At 39.6% G+C, this 19,177-nt stretch overlaps 1 protein-coding gene across 2 annotated transcripts; it reads left to right on the top strand.

Annotated features, from left to right (window-relative positions):
- The first annotated feature begins 1,045 nt into the window (after nucleotides 1–1,045).
- On the top strand, nucleotides 1,046–19,054 carry nrbp1 (nuclear receptor binding protein 1). 2 transcript variants are annotated; one of them, XM_058379626.1, is made up of 18 exons: nucleotides 1,046–1,688; nucleotides 5,222–5,554; nucleotides 5,638–5,760; nucleotides 7,216–7,317; nucleotides 8,697–8,786; nucleotides 8,907–8,947; nucleotides 9,215–9,309; nucleotides 10,268–10,351; nucleotides 10,457–10,515; nucleotides 10,599–10,694; nucleotides 11,581–11,713; nucleotides 11,895–11,982; nucleotides 12,112–12,162; nucleotides 13,141–13,276; nucleotides 13,701–13,754; nucleotides 13,838–13,901; nucleotides 14,857–14,912; nucleotides 16,721–19,054. In XM_058379626.1, exons 2-18 carry the CDS (start codon nucleotides 5,309–5,311, stop codon nucleotides 16,814–16,816), a joined length of 1,614 nt encoding a protein of 537 aa, XP_058235609.1. In that variant the 5' UTR covers nucleotides 1,046–1,688; nucleotides 5,222–5,308; the 3' UTR covers nucleotides 16,817–19,054. The 2 variants fall into 2 exon arrangements, with proteins under 2 accessions (XP_058235609.1, XP_058235608.1); XM_058379625.1 differs by lacking the exon at nucleotides 1,046–1,688 and adding an exon at nucleotides 1,720–2,902.
- Nucleotides 19,055–19,177: the final 123 nt, after the last annotated feature.

Below are 19,177 nucleotides of genomic sequence, written 5' to 3'. Positions count from 1 at the left end.
TTTATTATTTTATTACAGTTTTTCTCAGTTACTTTGGAGCATTTCTCAGATCAGAAATGAAATTCTCAAAACTACCTGTTCAGCCGCCACATCATTTAGTCACTTGTGCACATCATATGAACATTTCTTGTTGCTTTGATCAAATTGCAAATGCTTTTGTACTTTTTTTTTGAGAGAGAATACCTAAGGATTTTGGAGTAAAGTACATGCTTTTGCAAGAAATCCAATGTGCTGTGCTGTTTGTACAAATTGTTTTGAGAATGCACTTACTGGTTTGCAAATGATTCGAGAAATGCTCCAAAGCAACTGAGAAAAACTGTAAAAGCTCATGTTAAAGCTATTAAAGTCTCCTGTAAACTTTGTTTTCCCTCTGTATATTAAGTTCTTGACATTTTAATTCTTCATTTAATTCATATAATATTTATTTAATAGCTTTTTAAATGTTTTAAAGGAACAATATCAGTGTGAGTATTGATCAGAAAAGAAAAGGTGGTGAGCTTATCCTTGTTCATTCATTCATTCATTCATTCATTCAATCGTCTGTTCCTCATTTGTTTGTTTGTGCTTTATTATTATTATTATTATTAATATTAATATTATTATTATTATAGACTTCTTATGACATTTCAAACCAATCATTCATGATGAACATTTGTGATTTATAAATGAATGCAGAAACGTATGATTATAATATTTATTTAATTCAGAAACTACAACAAAAAAGGGATAAATCCTCTAATTGTTTTAATCCGTCAAAAATCACTGTCATTTTAATGACTGCAGATGGCACTAGGCACACAAGCCTCGAATCCGTCACCCACGAAGAAAAATAACCCCGATCAGCACTGAATCGTCCTTTTTTCCGTACCCATATTTGAATGAACTCTGTCTCTCTCCTTTTGTTATGATTGGCTGGTTGCACAAAACCCTGTTCCAACTCTGCACTCGGATTGGCTGATGATACGCATTCTCCAAAGTGTTTACCAATCAGAGCGGGGAGGCGGGATTCTTCACCGAGTACGGGTGGGGAAACGGAGGCGGCGACGCACACACGGGCAGTAGTACGGCGGAAGGTGTCTCGCGTCTACGTCTGTCGCCATTTGTGTGTATAGCGTTCGCCGAAATGTTCACGTCGACTTAATGAATTATTATTTTTTTTAAGAATATGATAGAAAGCAGACAGTCGATAGTTTTGATCGTTTTTTAAGACTTCCGTAGAGCTTGTCGAATTGTCAGTCTTGTGTTTAAAACAAATAAAAGAAAAGACGCTGTCGGTATAAATAGCTAGCATAGCCTAGTTCTCACGAGCCTAGCTGTTTTAACTTAGCTTCAGCTTGGGGTTTAAAACTAGAAAAAAGCTCAATTTTTGGGTGACTGGTTTAATCTGGTATGTTTTAAATACGGATATTTTTCCGAGTTCGGCTCTATTAGTTTAGTGATTTATAAAAGCGAATCAGTGTTAGCATAACTAGCTGGCTCCATCACGCCCCTTTGGCTCTGCACAGGCGCCGCTTTCCGCTAACAAACTCATTCTGTTTTTCTACACACAGACTCTTCTAGATATACGTTTATATATTTTTGCACAACATTATTTCTGAGTTGTGTAAAACTGTGGATGTATTAAAAGTTTGGATACTAATTTTGCGGCGAAGCAAGCTGGCGACACCGCACATCTCCGGCTGAACCAGGTGAGTAAAAGCCTTCAAAACGCATCAAAAAATCACTTTTGGGACCTGTTTATATCATGATTCCGACTTTTAGATTTTGTCTTGACATAAAAACATATTCAGCATTAATCCTAATCGAGCCTGGATTCAAACCCCTGGCCTAGACACCCCCCCCCCTTTTCCCTTAACTCTTTTCTTTTTCAGCACTTTAATGCGTGCGCGAGAAGTTGTGGGTGACGTCACACTTCTAATTTGCATGCCCAATTTCGAGCCCTTGCATGATTTTATGACGTATAGATAGAGGTAATATAGTGTTACGTATTATTCCCTGTACACCCACCAGAGCAGTGTGTTTCTTTGTAGTTGATTGGTTTCATTGATTCCCATCGCTTTACAGCTATAGGATGTTGAGGTTCTCTTTGGGAGGGACACGGTTGGTCAGGATTAGGAACGAACGAGTACATCAGAGGGACGGTTCATGTTGGACGTTTGGGCGGGACAGCGTTAGGGAGGTCAGATTAAGATGGTTTGGACATGTTCAGAGGAGGGAGAGTGAGTATATTGGTAGGAGAATGTTGGACATGGTGCTGCCAGGCAGGAGGCAAAGAGGAAGGCCAAAGAGGAGGAATATGGATGGAATAAATGAGGATATGAAGCTAGTGGGTGCAAGTGTTGAGGATGGAGAAGATAGGGATAGGTGGAGAGAGATGATTCACTGAAGGGAAAAGCCCAAAGAAGCAGAAGAAGATAGCTATGTTTGAATGTTGTAAAGGATCCGTGAAACAAAGTTAGTTTCACTTATCACTTGCGCTACAGCAGCTGTAAACAATCTATTACCTGATCATCAACCTCATCAATTTTTTCCTGAAGTTTTTCCCATGGTTGAAAACTTAGTTACAAATCATTTATACTGGAGACTCTTTCCAAATTTGTTATAAAGACTTGATTATATTTTTTTGTTTTGTTTAGTTTTCCCCCCAAAAAAATAATTTAATTACACATTATTGGGGTCCAGTGTACAAGTTCCTAAGTAAGCGAGAAAATATAGAATTAGACAAAGCTCAGTGATGAATTATTACGAACACACACACACTGGCTTTAACACACCTGAATGAGGTCATCATGTAATCATCACACCGGACATGAGCTGCAGTGTGAGGCCGGGTGTGTTGGAGCAGGGAGGACAGAAAGACGTGAAGTGGAGCAGCAGAACGGGACTGGAACAGTTAACACAGGTACGAGGAACCAGTTGGACCAGTAAAGTAGCTCCAATGCAAATCAACCGTTCAACTTCTGCAGCTACGGCTTCAAACACTTCTGCAATTCTGCGGTAGATAAACAGTGATCAGATTTACCGAGACAAGCGCAGAAGAATCTCATCCTTTTCTGTGATTCAGCGTCCGTGTATTCGTCTCTTCCAGAACGTTCTTTCAACACACTGTGTACTGAAAAAGCTCTTCTATACCTATACACTGTATTGATTTAGAATCTCGCTGCGTGTTTAGGGTTTAACATGATTAAGTGAAAGATAGTCAGAGAGATTAAGGAGCTGATTTATTTTTGTTGTACAGAATGGTGCTCGAATTCCTAAAACATATTAAGATCCCACTTTATTAAGTTGTTTAATAAGTATTTGAGTCTGTTGAGTCGAATTGATTCGTTCAATGAAATGTTGAGATGTACAGATTGTTCAGGTCTGTCATCCCACCTCCTGAGCAGTATAGAAAGTCGTTATTTTATAACATGCTTCATGTCTGTGTTTAGGAAAATATTTTTCCACACCCAGTCCAGCCCGGTCTCCTGCTGCCTGTGCTGAAGTACTAAAAAAATTCCCAGCTCAGACCCATAAGACTCATTTAATTCACTGACTCAGACACCGATCTCTTAAACAAGAGGGAGAAGAATCTCATGTCCCAAATTAAACGCTGATCCTGTGAATGATAGAGGAGCAAATTTCCGTTTTGTCCAAAATGGTAAACACATTAGCTCAACGCTAATCTGTTGAATGAGACAGAAAGGAATCTGTTACAAACCGAAATGATTCACTGAACAAGAACGGAGTGAATCTATCGCATCTGAAATGATTCACTTATTTGTTGATCAGCTATTGAACAAGAAGGGAGCGACTCTATCTTGCCTGAAATGATTCACAGATTTGTCGAACAAGGAGCAAATCTGTATCGTCTGAAACGATTCACTTGATTTGTCGAACAAGTAAGGAGCGAATCGTATTGTGTGAAATGGTTCACTGATTTGTAAATCAAGAGAGATGTGAATCTTTTACAACTGATCATTCACTGACTCCTTGAAGAAGCAAGAAGTGAATCTGTTGGAACCAAAATCATTCACTGATTTATTAAACAATAAAGGAGCGAATCTGTCTTGTCTGAAATGATTCACTGATCTGTTCACCAAGAAAGGAGTGCCACTCTCTGGCCGGTAATGATTCAATGATTTGTTGAACAAGAAAGGAGCGACTCGTTATTGTCTAAAATGATTCACTGATCTGTTGAACAAGAAAGGAGCACCTCTATCTTGCCTGAAATGGTTCACTGATTTGAACAAGACAGGAGGGAATGTTTTATGACAGACAATTCACTGAATAATCAAACAAGTCTGTTGTATCTGAGATGATTTACTGATTCTTATTCAGTCCTGAAAAAGAGAAGGTGAATCTGTCTTGAGCAAAATGATTCAAGAGAGGAGGGAATCTGTTAGAAACAAATGATTCACTGATTCACTAAAACTGAAGTGAGGAGTAAAGAGTTCTGTTAGAACCAAAATGATTCCCTGAACAATAGAGGAGTGAATCAGTCTTGACCAAAATGATTCAGTGAATCTTTTGAAACCGCCTCTGAATGAGAGTGGATTAATTTCAGATATTTAAGAACAACACATCCTAACTTTCTTTTCTTTATCTGTTACTTTATTTTTTTACGTCGTGGAACTTCTGTGAAACTACGTCCGTAAACAGTCATGCCCTCATCAGCCTCTCAACTTAATAAACACAAGCTTTTCACATTACCAAGAAAGTAGAACGGTCCTGTTTTGAAATGTTTCAAGGAAATCCTTCACCTCAAAATGATGACCCTGACTTTCTTCTTTCCTTCTCTAATGAAAGCCCCATCAGAGCAATGTCTGGACTTTTTATTTGTTTATTGGGCAAAAATGATCTGAGCAGCAGCCACACACTGAATAGTTACTGTAGAAATGCTAACATATTATTATTATAGAGACTACTAATTCTCTTCAAAAACGGTCCTGCCTGTGAAACTGGATAAAATAAAGATGTTTAGATGTTTAATCTTCCTGAAATGTTTTTCATCTAAGCGTTTATTGCAGGAATTTGACATCACTTATTTTTGCCGTCTAACTGAGTTTGAAGTAAACAGGGTTTCTGTTGTTTTCTCATTAAACTCGTCACTGTTCTGGTTCACTGCTAATTTGTTTGATTGAGATTAAATTGAAAAACTGCTGCCGTGTTCCCTTAATTAAATTACTGACGTGCGTTATACAGTCTGACACGTCTGTCTTCAATCTGCTCCGCTTTGCAGATATTTGTCTCCCACCCTCGTGGTGCGAGCAATCCCGACCTCGTTTTTCAAGCCAGGCTCGTGCACGGAGCTGCCGGTTATCCATCCATGATGTCTGAAGGAGAAGCAAAACAAGCTCCGGCTCAGACCTCCGCCATGGAGGCGAAATCCGAGGCAGCGGCCCCCACGCCCACCGCTCAAGGCGTCTCGTCGGTGTCTCCCCCAGTGTCCACGGTAACGCAGGCTCCGCCGGCACCTACGACAGCGACCGAAGACGAAGAAGAGGAGAGCGAAGACGAGTCCGAGATCCTGGAAGAGAGCCCGTGTGGACGCTGGCAGAAGCGCAGAGAGGAGGTACTGCAGCTATCTTGCTTAATAAATGGTGTAATCGTAGATAAAGAGTGGGTGAACATGTTTTATTTTCAATTTTTTTCCAGGTTAACCAGAGAAACGTTCCAGGCATCGACAACGCCTACCTGGCCATGGACACAGAGGAGGGAGTGGAGGTGGTGTGGAATGAGGTCATGTTCTCCGAAAGGAAGAACTTCAAACTGCAGGAGGTACGGCTGAATCAGCAGGAAAACACACAGATACGTGCGTGTGTGTGATAAGATTAATTACAGAATTCAAATATTGGGTGTGTATTCATGTTGTTAACTTTGAGGAATTACCTTATCTGGGAGTTGGGGTGGATTCGGTACTTGGGTGAGATCTCTAACAATTAAACATTTTTTGTTGTTGTTTTTCCTTTTTGAGATTGCTCACATTTCCACCATTGTAAACAAAGCTCTGCCCCCATAATTTATAATGGTGTAGTGACAGGACTTTCAAGTGCATTCTGACATTTAACTGCTTGAAAGCCAAGTTACAACTCTGTAAACATGTAACGTCTCCTCGGGATCGATCGAGTGGCTGAAAAGCGTTAGGGGCGTGTCTGTAAAATGATTGACGTCAAGACAATCGACAGCTCCAATACAATTGTTCTAAGACAATGGCTTAAACTAGTTTTATTTTTATTGTTTCTACATAACGTCCCATGTTGTTTGGTTTAGTAAGGAATTAATAATATTGACACCTTTAATCGTAGGCCATCTGCCACGTCACGGTTTCCCACTTCGTCACGTGTGTGATTCGACTGTTGACTTTGAAAATACGTCTGTTTGTACTCTGATTAAATTCCTTAGTTGTTCTCATCAGTATTCTTTTCCCTTTTTTTTTTTTTTTTGTCTGGCTGTGTCTCCCCAAAAAAATTTCACAACCCATTCCCTCTGGACTCGTCCTAAAACGCACTGCCGTTTCTCTGCACGGATCGTTTTGTTTTCCGGCATGGTTTACTCCCTTTAGTAAACCAATTACATTCAGTTCATCCGTTCAGCCATCTGTGCATGTTCTCTTCTGCACACACTACGCTCCTGTTCACAGAAGCACATCCTGCGCTTTAATTAAACACAATAAAACCCACTCGGGTACGGATTAGACGGCATTTGAGAAATGTTCTGTCCGCTATCCGATAAGCTCACGCTTTATGGATCAGGAGTAAATCTGGCTGGAATGTGAATATATATGTATATTTTCCCCCATTTATGCTCATGCAACCATGAGAGTTAGACTGTACTCCTGTTCTGGCATGTCTTACTCTAGTTCCTTTTTTTGGGACACATTGAGAGCACACAAACTGCGCCAACGTTTTTGCCTCTGAGAACAGATGCACCTTGTCTACAGGGTCATGCACTAACAAGGTAAACTCGGAAGGATCCGCAGGCAAACAAGACAAAGTCATAGAACTTTATTGCTTTTTTTCTTTTTTCTTCCCGTCTTGTGCTTGTTATCTCTCTACACGCTACGTTTTGTTTTTGTTTGTTTCTGTTTTTAAGTAGGGCTTTCATTAAATGGTGAACATGGACTCTTAATTTGTCTTCTTAAAGGGACATAAACCTCTAACGTTACAGCCATAACATCATATAATGCTTTAACTGCACATGATTTGATTTAAGGGTGTTTTTCTTTTGTTCCAGGAAAAAGTGAAGGCAGTTTTTGATAACCTGATTCAGCTGGAGCATCTGAATATCGTGAAGTTTCACAAGTACTGGGCCGACGTGAAGGAGAACAGAGCCAGAGTAAGTGATTTGCTTAATAAAAGGTTTATTATGTGCTTCAACTCGGAGGCAGGTGTGAGCTGAGCCCCAGTTTTGGGTAGTAGTGGTGGTCTTTACTATGTTTTAATGTGAACGTTATAGTTTAATTACTAGACATGTAAATGTTTGAGACACTGACCTTCAGCACATGTAATGAGAAATGAATATAAAGGAGGTTTGATAAACTGATATTTGCTCTATATCTTCACACTAACATTTTCTCAACCTCTACAGAGCTAATTAAGGATTTTGCTCAACATATTCCCATGATTTTCAGTTTGTAACTTCAGAGAAGTATAAAAGTAAAGGATTTCACCCTAACATGTTATCTATTGCACTATTCAAAGCTCTAGACTCATATGGGGATGTGGTAGCTTAGTGCTTAAGGTGAGAGTTTGAACCCCAGGACCACCAGTCTGTCACTGCTGGGCCCCTGAGCAAGGCCCTTAACCCTCAGTTACTCAGTTTTATAAAAAATGAGATAAACATCTCACTCTGGATAACGGCGTCTGCCAAATGCCATAAATTTAATGTAAATGTCATGTATGTCGTGTGTGTGTGTGTGTGTATATGTATATATATATATATATATATATATATATATATATATATATATATATATATATATATATATATATGATTGACCTTTATTTAACTGTTATCACTGGCATCTTGTAGACAAATAATCAACAGTATGGTGGTGTGATCAGGTAGACTTGCTCTTACCACCATGAAGTTGATTATTTTCCATTAACAGCATGTCTTGAAGTGTTTTAACTCTTATAACATTTGAAATGTTGCCATTTGAAAATGTTTACATTTTAATGAACAATATTTTTCTAGTTATGCTTAATTTAGTCTAGTTAGTTCCCTAAACAGTTGTTACCTCACCAGCCTCTCTCTCTCTCTCTCTCTCTCGTGCTCTCTCTCTGTTTTTCCAAATTAAAATAAAAACAAAGTGGTACATCCCGTCATGTTAGCAAGACACAGAAAGTAAATGAGCGTCTTCGATAGCCCAAGATTATATGGAGCATCCTCTATACACGTCCGGGTGCATGAGCTGTTACTATAGAAACGATGACACATTAGAACCTGAGATTTATTTATACTGACTTCTTATAAAACCGTGACACTACAGTCAGAGCTGCTGTTATAGAAACCAGTCAGGTCTGAGATTTCGGCAGCGACCGTGCCATAATATAATAATGCCATAATATAATAATGCCATATTAATAACTTTATTATGACTTTAGTACACTGGGAAAACGTCCTGTGCTTTTCCGAGAGATCCATGCAGCCGTTTTTGTGTTATTTTGTGTTGCAGGTTAAACTGAAATGACATTTTGTTCTTTTCCCATCAGGTTATTTTTATAACAGAGTACATGTCCTCAGGGAGTCTGAAGCAGTTTCTGAAAAAGACAAAGAAAAACCACAAGACTATGAATGAAAAGGTATGAATATTTCAGAACTATGAATGTTGATTAAGCTGGATGAGAGAGAATATATGAATGGCCCATGTTTAAAGACAAAGCCTGAATTTTAATATATTTATATATATTTTCTTTTGATAGGCATGGAAACGGTGGTGTACTCAGATATTATCTGCTTTAAGGTCAGTTATAAACTCTTACATTTCTTTACTCCCTTAACTATGCACTTCCTTTTACTAGTAGTTACTCATTAATTAACTAACTCGTAGTATATAGTAAAACGGTTTAACATAAATGATTAGCAGACATTCTAAACAGCACGACATACTCTTTTGGACATGGTTTAATAGAAATGATGTATTTTTAATTGATCAGAGGGGGGAAAAATACTGCACAGGATTTCTTTCTCTGTGTGATAATGTTAACTTTTTTCCTTACTTGCCCTTCAGTTATCTGCATTCATGTGACCCCCCCATCATCCATGGGAACCTGACCTGTGACACCATCTTCATACAGCACAATGGCCTCATCAAGATCGGCTCAGGTGGGCCGCCGATCTAGTACAGGGGTTCTTAGTGTGCAAAAAATAAAAGGAGGGGTCAGTTTTAGTGAAGAGATTTGTGGATGTGTTTCGCGTTTCCTGTTACAACTTTGAGAAATGTCAGATACAGGAAAGTGATAACTGATTATGCGTGAGGCCTACGGTCAGAAGATTTACTATGAATAAAGAAGTTTGGTCATATTTACAGATAGCCAGAACAGGAAATGCCCAAAAACCAACCAGAAGTGTGATTATTTCTTTAAAACAGCATGATAAGACATATCATGCTGTTTTAAATAAATAATCATTGACAAGGTGATGTGATAAAACAAACTTTACTGTGTTTTACCCTAAAGTGGATTTTTTTCTCCTATAATACATCCTGAATATATGAGGAATTTTAACTATTACAAATGTTAATTTATTTTAAAGCAAAATGTCACACTTTTTTCCAGTTTATAGTGGCATTTTATGTAGTGGAGCATCAGTGAGGCATGTTAGTTCCTCTCATCACTTATATTACCACAGCTATAAACAGCAGTTTCCTCATCACCATCTTACCTCTGGAAGTTAATAAAAACAAACACAGCTACCACATTACATGTGACACTTAAAATCAAAAGCTCTGATGCTGAAAGTTAAACAGATGATTGTATCTGCGATTATCCGTTCTATTAGATTAACTAAATCTATTATTACTAGGCTTGGATGTGTAACATATGGAGCACTGCCATACAGGTCCTTGTGTCGCAAATTGGTGCGAGTTCCTGGTGTAGAAATTGAATCATCACCTTCTGATGAATCCGATTGGCGAATCTAGCATCTTCACTGTGGCTTAACGATAAACAAGAGCAGATCATAACGACTGAGCCACTAAATATTAATTGGGAAGTGAAATGTCTTAGATCTTGTATTAATATTGTGATTTTTTTTTTTTGCTTTTTTCTGTCTTTCTTCACAGTTGCTCCAGACACCATTAATAATCACGTTAAAACATGTCGGGAGGAACAGAAGAGTTTGCATTTCTTTGCACCGGAATATGGATGTAAAGGACCTTTTTATTTATACTCTTTAATTGCTTGAATACGTCAGTGCAGATTTGACTCTTGGTTGTAAACGTTTGACACGTTTCTCTCTTCCCTACCTCCAGATGTTACCAACGTCACCACAGCCGTGGACATTTATTCCTTCGGAATGTGCGCCTTAGAGGTGAGTGATGAGTGCGTGTGAAGGTGTGGAAGTGGAAACTCTAGCTTCAGCCAGGCATTTCATTTCAGTCTCTCTGTTCGTAGATGGCCGTGCTGGAGATTAGTAACGGAGAGTCGTCGTACGTGTCGCCGGAAGCCATTAACAGTGCCATTCAGTCTTTGGAGGATCCCTTGCAGAGAGTGAGTCCGGGGTTAAAAAAAAAGTGTTCGGTTCTCGTAAGATTTGAAGTTCTTACCTGTGACATGTTCCTCAGATACAAGTGTCAGTACAAGGTGTTGGACTACTGATCACTAAAGTTCGAATCCCAGCTTCACCAAGACCCTTAACCCTCAATTGCTCAGTTGTATAAAACGAGATAAATTTGAAGTCGCTCTGGATAAGTACGGCTGCTAAATGGCAGAAATGTAAACGTACCAGTGTATTCATAAACAGTGTGTGGCTAGGTAGCTGTAGCTAGCTTTATTTTAAGTTCAGCTTTGTTTATGAAAAATATGACAGCTTCTCTAGGCTCAAGATAATTCATATGTGGCTTACATACACAATATTGTGCTTTGGATATATTTCTCTATTGCTTATGCACTGTACAATATGTACTGGATCATCTAGTGTATGAATGTTAGAAGGGTAGTATCGTCTCAAATGGAACACCTAACGTTATAAGCCGCTTGCCAGTCGATGCTAAGTGACGTCAAATGCACTAGCTTTAGCAGAATACTGGGAATTTTTACAGTGTTGAAAAATATCTCACACAACATGGGCTAATTTGAAAGATATTTCTAAGATGTTTCATGCACCACAGTGTCATCAGCCATCTATAGGTTTTAGTTCTTGTCCATTGTCAGGGCCTGGGGTAGCCCTGCCCCTTTTTTGTCTACGCAAGCCAGGCTGCAAGTGTTGACTGTATGAAGTGTCTAACATTTTACACTTCATATTTTTATTTCTACTTCTTGTTCACTGCTCACAATATTTAAATTACACAATGACATAGTGCAGAAGTTTGGGATGCACCTTCAGTTCATAAGGTCTACGGTGTGTGTAAGCTGTTGATTGTGTGTGAATCTGCAGGAGTTTATTCAGAAGTGTCTGGAGACGGACCCCAGTAAAAGGCCCACAGCTAGAGAGCTGCTTTTCCACCAGGCTCTGTTCGAGGTGCCTCAGCTCAAGCTCCTGGCGGCTCACTGTATCGTCAGCCACCAGCGTGAGTCTCCTTTTCTCGATCGCTTTGCTGTATGCATGCAATATGGCTGTTTATTGATCTGTTAAGGAAATGCTGTAGCTATGTTTTTTTGGTTTGATATTTTAGTAAATACTCAGTCCTGAGGTGAGACAGTGGTGTTTCTGCATTGGGTTTTAACACAACAATCTGCTTTGTGTTGTAGACATGATCCCTGAAAACGCTTTAGAGGAAATGACTAAGAACATGGACCCCAATCGGGTGATCATGGAGAGGAAGGAAATGCAGCTGAAGTGAGTGTCTGACGCCTTTAATCAGGAGATCAGGCTGTGTGGAATGAGGATGTGAATCTGTGAAGGAAGACTAAACACACAATCAAGTTCACTGGTTTCTCTCTCTCTCTCTCTCTCTCTTTCCTGTAGGTTGTCCCAGTTTCCAGCACTGGAGCTTGACAAGTTCCTTGAAGATGTGAGGTGAGAAATGTGATAAAGTATTTTTGTAAGAATTAAAACACTCATCGTAGTGCTGCATGAATCAATCTAATGAGTCAGTGTTAATACCCTGAAGTGGATTATTTTTTAATAACAGAAGTGCTGAAGGGATTTATTCCACTTGTATGATAAGAACCTGACACTGGTTGCAACTTTTTCTTTGTTAAACAATGATACGTTATGTGATTTATCCATGTATATCAGCTTCTATCCATTTTAGTTACTTTCATCACTTACTCTCATCAGGCATAACATTATGACCACCTGCCTAATATTGTGTTGGTCCCCCTATTGCTGCTAAACCAGCCCTGACTCATGGAGGCTTGGACTCCACTAGATCCCTGAAGGTGTGCTGTAGTATCTGGCACCAAGATGTTTGCAGCACATCCGGGCTTAGAGGATACTTTTGATAGATACTGACCACTGCAGATCGGGAACACCTCACAAGAGCTGCAGTGTTGGAGATGCTCTGATCCAGTGGTCTAGCCATCACAATTTGGCCCTTCGTCAAACTCGCTCAAATCCTTACACTTGTCCATTTTTCCTGCTTCTAACACATCAACTTTGAGGACAGAGCATTAACTTGCTGCCTCTAATATATCCCACCCACTAACAGGTGCCATGATGAGGAGATCATCAGTCTTATTCACTTCACCTCTCAGTGGTCATAATGTTATAACTGATTGGTGTACATTATAAAACCTATACACAGTAGTTCTTTTACTGGTTTGTCTTTTATTCTCTTAACATTAAATATAAGACAAGCTTGTCTTATTAAAATCTTTCCTGGAGATGACTAAGAAACTTGACTTCCAAATTTTTTCACTATAGAAGCTATAATGCCTCTGTTAGAGCTGCTGCTGTAGGAAATGATTCAACACCACCTCACCAATCCACAGTGCCGTGTTATAAACTTGAACATGCTGTAAGCTGAAGTCAGGCTCTCTCATTCACGTGTAGGAACGGGATCTATCCGTTGACGGCGTTCGGCATGCCTTGCCCTCAACAGCCCCAGCAAGAGACAGTGAAGTCCCCCATCATCCCGCCCTCTGTGAAAACCCCCACACCAGAACCTGCAGAACTCGAGACCCGGAAGGTGAGCAACACAAAGCCATGATGCCGGTTTAGGATTAGGAGACGTCAGCCACGTTAACACTCCTAACCACAGAGTTAGGCGAGGGAGATGTATCCGGGGCGTCTTGCCTTTCCATATTTACTAAATGCACCAGACGGAAACTTGGATTCGGTGCTGAGCCAATATCCAGTTTCCACCCGCCTTGTTCCTACTCGAGATCATGTGTAACGTGAGAAAGTTGTGCCACTTAGGAGACATGTCAGTGGCGACATTTTCACCTTGTTGACTCGCCAGACTGAGGTGAAAAATTGCAGGCAGAATTTTTTAACATCACATGTCCTGAGGAAAAATAATAAAAATAAGAGGAAAAAAACCCTAATATTTTGCCAGTGTATACAAAGGTACGACAGGTAATAAGCACCTATGTCCGATTTTTGTCTTTAAGGTGCTTCAGATGCACTGCAACATTGAGCCTGTGGAGGAAGGAGCGAAGCATCACGTGAGTCCTTTTTATTCCCACACACGTCGCTCATGTCATGGTTCACACCACGTCCTAATATCCTGCTTCTTCTTCCTACACAGCTGACCTTACTGCTAAAGCTGGAAGATAAGCTGAATAGACATTTGAGTTGCGATTTGGCACCAAGTGAGTACACCGAGTACTGCACACACATTGCTCCACAGACTGGATTTTGGATAGCCTGCAAGTCGGTTTCTCATTTGTGTGTGACTTGGATATGAAATAATAAACCAATATTTAGGTTGGATCGTATGTTTTCTAGAGACGGATAGTTATATCGATTTTTTTATTCCAGTAAGAGCAGTTCTGACGGTGGCACAGGTTTATATTCCCAGTCTCGTTCTAGTACTTGGTCGTTTCCATAGCAACAGTGTGCAGTCACTTGTTTAAGGAATAAGAGTTAATCAGTAATGGATTTTTTTGGAAGGAGACGCCTATTTACCATTTACGGAAGGAGTCTTCAGTGTCGGAGAGGTTCAGTGGGTTCTGTTAAAAAAATAATTGGGGAAAGTTTTCAGTACAGATGATATTAAGTTCAGGAAATGAAAAAAAGAAAGCATATTGAAGGAAAAAACTGTTTAGCTGCTGTAACGTGTTTCGCAGATGTTCCACAACCTTAAAAGTAATTATAAATGGATAAAAAAGTGTGTTCTGTAATTAAGGATTCATTGGCAAATTGTTTTGATATCAGAGGACGCATGAACAATCCGTGGTTATAACAGCACCTCTGCTTCATCACACCATTCATTTCATTTGTTGATTATTTTTGTGTTATGATCGTTATTAATTATGATTATTTAATTTAAAAGAATTTTCTTAAATGCAGATTTTGACAAGCTAGTGAGCAATAAAGCGAAGGTTATGTAAAAAAAAAAAAAAATCAAGTTCATTAAACCCCGCCTCTTTTCATATTTTATTGGATGTTTTAATGAAACTGTTGGCATTAAGGCTCATTTCTGTCTATAAACAAGAGCGAGCGAGAATATTGTTTTTTAATTCAGTTTAAAATATTTAGGTTTTAAACAGTGCTATGAATTATGTTTTGCAATAAAGCTCATTTTGTGTGTGTGTGTGCGTGCAGATGAGAACGTGCAGGAGCTGGCAGTGGAGCTGGTCCAGCTTGGCTTCATCAGCGAGGTAGGCGCTTCGGCATTGTCGGGGTTTTTTTTGTTTGTTTTTTTTTTCCCTCCGATAAACACAACGCCGTCAAATCCAAAGCTCCTATTTCATGTAAATGTTTGCTTTCTGTCTTTATGTAAACATCGTGTCACATTCCGATCTGGTTACAGCCTCATTAGAATATCTTGCGATCACATGCTACAGAATCTGTTCAGTCTGCTGTGATATTTCTCCAGACTGCTAGACAATTATTATTATATCAAGCACAATATTGTTTTTTAAATGATTTTAATTGAAAACAGAGCCTCCGTGGATGATTCGCCAAACCTTTAGGAGTATATAAGATGGCTTGCAGGATGGGAAGGATATCGTGTAGTTAAAGCCGTATTAGCGTCAGTATAAAATGAGCTGCAGCATGGTATGTAATGCATTAAACACGTGTATATAAAAGGCACGTGCGCCGTAACAGACGTCCCGGTGTAGTGTATCAGAGAGTTATTGGTAATGAAATAATCCTCGCTAATTGGCTGAGCGTACTGATCTGTCCAACTTGGCTCTCGTGTGAAAGCTGATGCCACACCATCTGCCCGGCTCTCCCACTCACGCTGTTCCCTCTCTTATTTTAGTTTATTAGTTACATATCACCTTCTCCTCATCCGTTTCTACAAGCGGTTTGTTAAAGCTATTAAAAATAATCTGTTTTGAATATGAAATGGTTCAGGACTGTAAATGGTGCCAGAATTTACAGGTTATCCCTCTCTAGTTTGAAAAAAAATCATAAAAAGCCAAATCACACGAATCATTGTTTCTGCTCAATTTATATAAGTGATCTTTGACCTCTGCATTGGTCTTATAAGCCACTGGAAAACGTGTCTTTGGTCTGTTAAAATAAATAAATACAGTAAAATGTAGCTTGTGGTTTCTTCCAGTTGTTTCAGCACAGATCAGGCATTTTTTTTTTACCCTAACGTCCACCCAGATCACTTCTTGACCAGTGTGTTTAGTGCAGCAGATGGTGTGGTTTCAAGTCATGGATTGTACTTGAAGTGCATCACGTTGGATCACCACGTGGCAGACTTCCTTCCTGTGAAAGAGGAAGTTGTAGAATTTCAAATACTTCGTGCAAACATCCATAATAAGAAGTCTGCTGCTGTATGTTGATAATGGATCTAAAAATCAAATGCTAGTATATCTTGTACACTTGGTGCGGTTGGCAGCCATGCTGATATGATTCACACAGAAGGCAAAAGCCGAGGATTATAGCTGATTGGATTAGAGTGATGGAAGGTATGAGTAGGACAGGAAGCTGCCGGTTTGGTTATAGCCTTTATTCCCAGTACACAACAACAGGATGACCATCAATCTATGACGATAGAGAAACTTGGCAGAGTTCAGAGAGAGAGCATGAATGAACATAAGAGTAACTCTAAAACTAGCTTTGTGTCTAGACATTCACAAAAAAAGAACTGCATGTAAATTGCGGTAGATTCTTCCCTAGTTTCTTCCCTAATTTGGAGTTAAGAGGGCATGTTTCTTCTTCTTGTTTCTACTAATCAAAGGTCAGACATTTCCACGTTATGACCAGATAGCTAGCCAAGGGTGAAAAATGTGTAGTAGTTACTATTTTACCAAAAGTTTTGGGACACCCCTCCAAATCATTGAATTCAGGGGATTTTATTCTCGTTGGTGAGTCTGTCAGGTCCATATCCAGTTGCAGATTTCTTCATTAGTGATCAGTGCTGATTATGTGGTTTACATTATGCACATTATCATGATCTTCATCACTCCTTCGTCTCACTCTCTGTATCTGCGCCTCTGTCACGCAGGGCGACCAGCCGCGTCTCGCCACTGTGCTGGAGGAGGCCTTCACGAAGTTCTACAGCCGTAACGGCTCCCTGAACCCCGTTACCGTTTCCTCGTAGCAGTGGGTGGAGATGTGCGCCTCTGTTCGCCGCCGCTCCTCATCCTCACACACGGGACAAGACTCTAGCACTTGCTCACTCGACGGACCGGGTGGAAGCTAGGGGTATTTTTTTCGCAGAAAAAAAAAAAAACGGATCAGGAGACCTCGTCCGGCGCTCGCACGACGATTTCCTGCATTTCTGTTGTTCTTCACGCCGCTGTAGGTGGCAGAAATCGTTGCCTGACGTTCGTGTACATTCATTTCTCTCTGTGTAGCCGCCACCTGCTTCTCTGAGAAAGTTATTGTTCATGTCAGTATTACAAGCTGTGTTCTTTTTATTTTATTTTTTGTTTTTTGTTTTTTATATTATTATTATTATTAATATTACATACAGTATCTCTGTGGGATGGGTCATGGTTCAGGGTGTTTTTCTGTTTTGTTTTGTTTTTGTTTTTTTTTGAATGGTTTATTAGTGGAACAAGCCCTTTATTTTTTTTATTTTTTTTTAGAAAGAAATGTGTGCGAATGATTCTGTCTCGGACGAGAGGGAACCCGTCGTTTACTGCTTTATCAAGTTCTCACGACGCGCCATGTGACCCGGTGGCAGTTGTTCAAGCTTTTAAAGGTGCAATGGTTAAGGTTTTTTTCCTCTGTTCAACTTTATATCCATTTTAAAAAAAAAAGGTCTGAACATGAAACTGAATGAAAGCGTCATAAAGCCGTCGCTTCGCGTCTCCTATTCGTGGTAGGTTTTTATAAAATTCTTCTCTCTCTCTCTCTCTCTCTCTCTCTCTCTCTCTCTCTCTCTCTCTCTCTCTCTGTGTTTGTGTAACCCTGTGGCAGATGTATCCCAAAGGTACGATTAGGTGTTTGTTCTGTTACAAAGCGCTTTATATGCGCGTAAATATGTGGTTGCTGACGCTTTAAAGGAAAAAAATCTTAATTAGAGCATCTTTACTATAATTATATAGAATTAACTGTGGTTAAATAATGCAAAATTTCACTTAAGCCAATACTGTGAAAGGGAGGGGCTGTCAGTGTTGTTTTGGGGGTTTTTTGGGGGGGGGGGGTCGTAAAGGGATGTGGGATGGAGGAGGCGGAGTTTAGCAGATTATTTATCATTTACATTCTATACCTTGAGATTCTCAGCGTTTTAGCAACTGTTTGTGAATGTATGAATTTTTCATTTGCTGTACATTGTTACCCGTGAGGTGTGTTTGCGCGTGAAGGAAGGACACGCCCGAACGTTTTTTTGTTTTTTTTCTCTCCTCTCGCCGCTACTTTCACTAATCTACAAATTACAATTCAGTTTAATGAAATGTGCCTTCTACAGACGAAGAGTCGATAACGGTTTAAAACAGCAAAGGCGTTCGACACGGTTCCGCTCCCTGATGTGTTGCTAGTGACATGCTTTTTTGACACGCGTGCACGGATCAATAGATCAGTCCAGCTACCTTTTTTGCTAACACTTGGATGCAAAACATGCTTTTCGCGCCTCTGAAGATTTAAAGCGAGTCTGATTTTTTTCTTTTTTTCTTTTTTCTTAAGCAGTGGAAGGTTTGAAGGGAATGTTAACGGAGACGGTGTAGAAATGTTTCTCTGTGGTCGCTGGTGTTTGGGTACAGAAGGTAAAAGGAGGTAAGGTAGAGGTCCAGCTTGTTGCTGGTTTGCACATTTGTAAAGCATCCCCCCCCCACACACATACTGTATATGAAGACACTTGGGTTGTGATTGTGTTGGGCTTCTGAACATTTGCAGTTAAAATGTCAACAAGGATCTTTGGTGGATCTTAAGAGCCGTTCTTGGCTTTTAGTATTGTCCAGTTCAGATTAGCAAACTTTGATCGGTTGGTCAGTCAATCAGTCGATCAGGTGAGACATCGTGGCTTCACTCATTGAGTTATAAAGAAGAGAAGATGTGGAGTTCTGATCAGCCGGAAATTCAATACATCTAGCTTTTCTGTCAAGTGAAAGAAGCTAAACTTCAAATTATTATAAAAACCACTCAGAAATAGACACATTTGTTCAGAAGCACATCACACTCCTATGTGCTGTACACACTGGCCAGAAACCAATTATTATAATGTTCAGTTTTGAGCTTCTCTCTTTCTCTGTTCTCGTTTTATCTCCCAAAAAAAAACAGCAAGTAGCTGATAACTGCTTTTACAACCCAGTTCTCTTTCTGTATCTTTTCCTAAACAACAACGAAAACAAAAAAGTTGCACCATTTCTTGATTATAAAGATGACACTTCTTCAAGCTTCTGAGTCTTTTCTGTGTGAGTCATTTGAAAAGAAACAGTAGATAAATAAATAAATAAATGGTTTATGAAACAGGTATGTCGATTTACAAACTTAAGGGCTGCTTTGAATTAAAAAAGGA

This window comes from Hemibagrus wyckioides, linkage group LG25 (genome assembly GCF_019097595.1).
Source record: "Hemibagrus wyckioides isolate EC202008001 linkage group LG25, SWU_Hwy_1.0, whole genome shotgun sequence".
In the NCBI taxonomy this organism is placed as follows: Eukaryota; Metazoa; Chordata; class Actinopteri; order Siluriformes; family Bagridae; genus Hemibagrus; species Hemibagrus wyckioides.
Note: the sequence above shows the minus strand (reverse complement) of the source record. Positions and strands in the feature narration are given on the sequence as shown.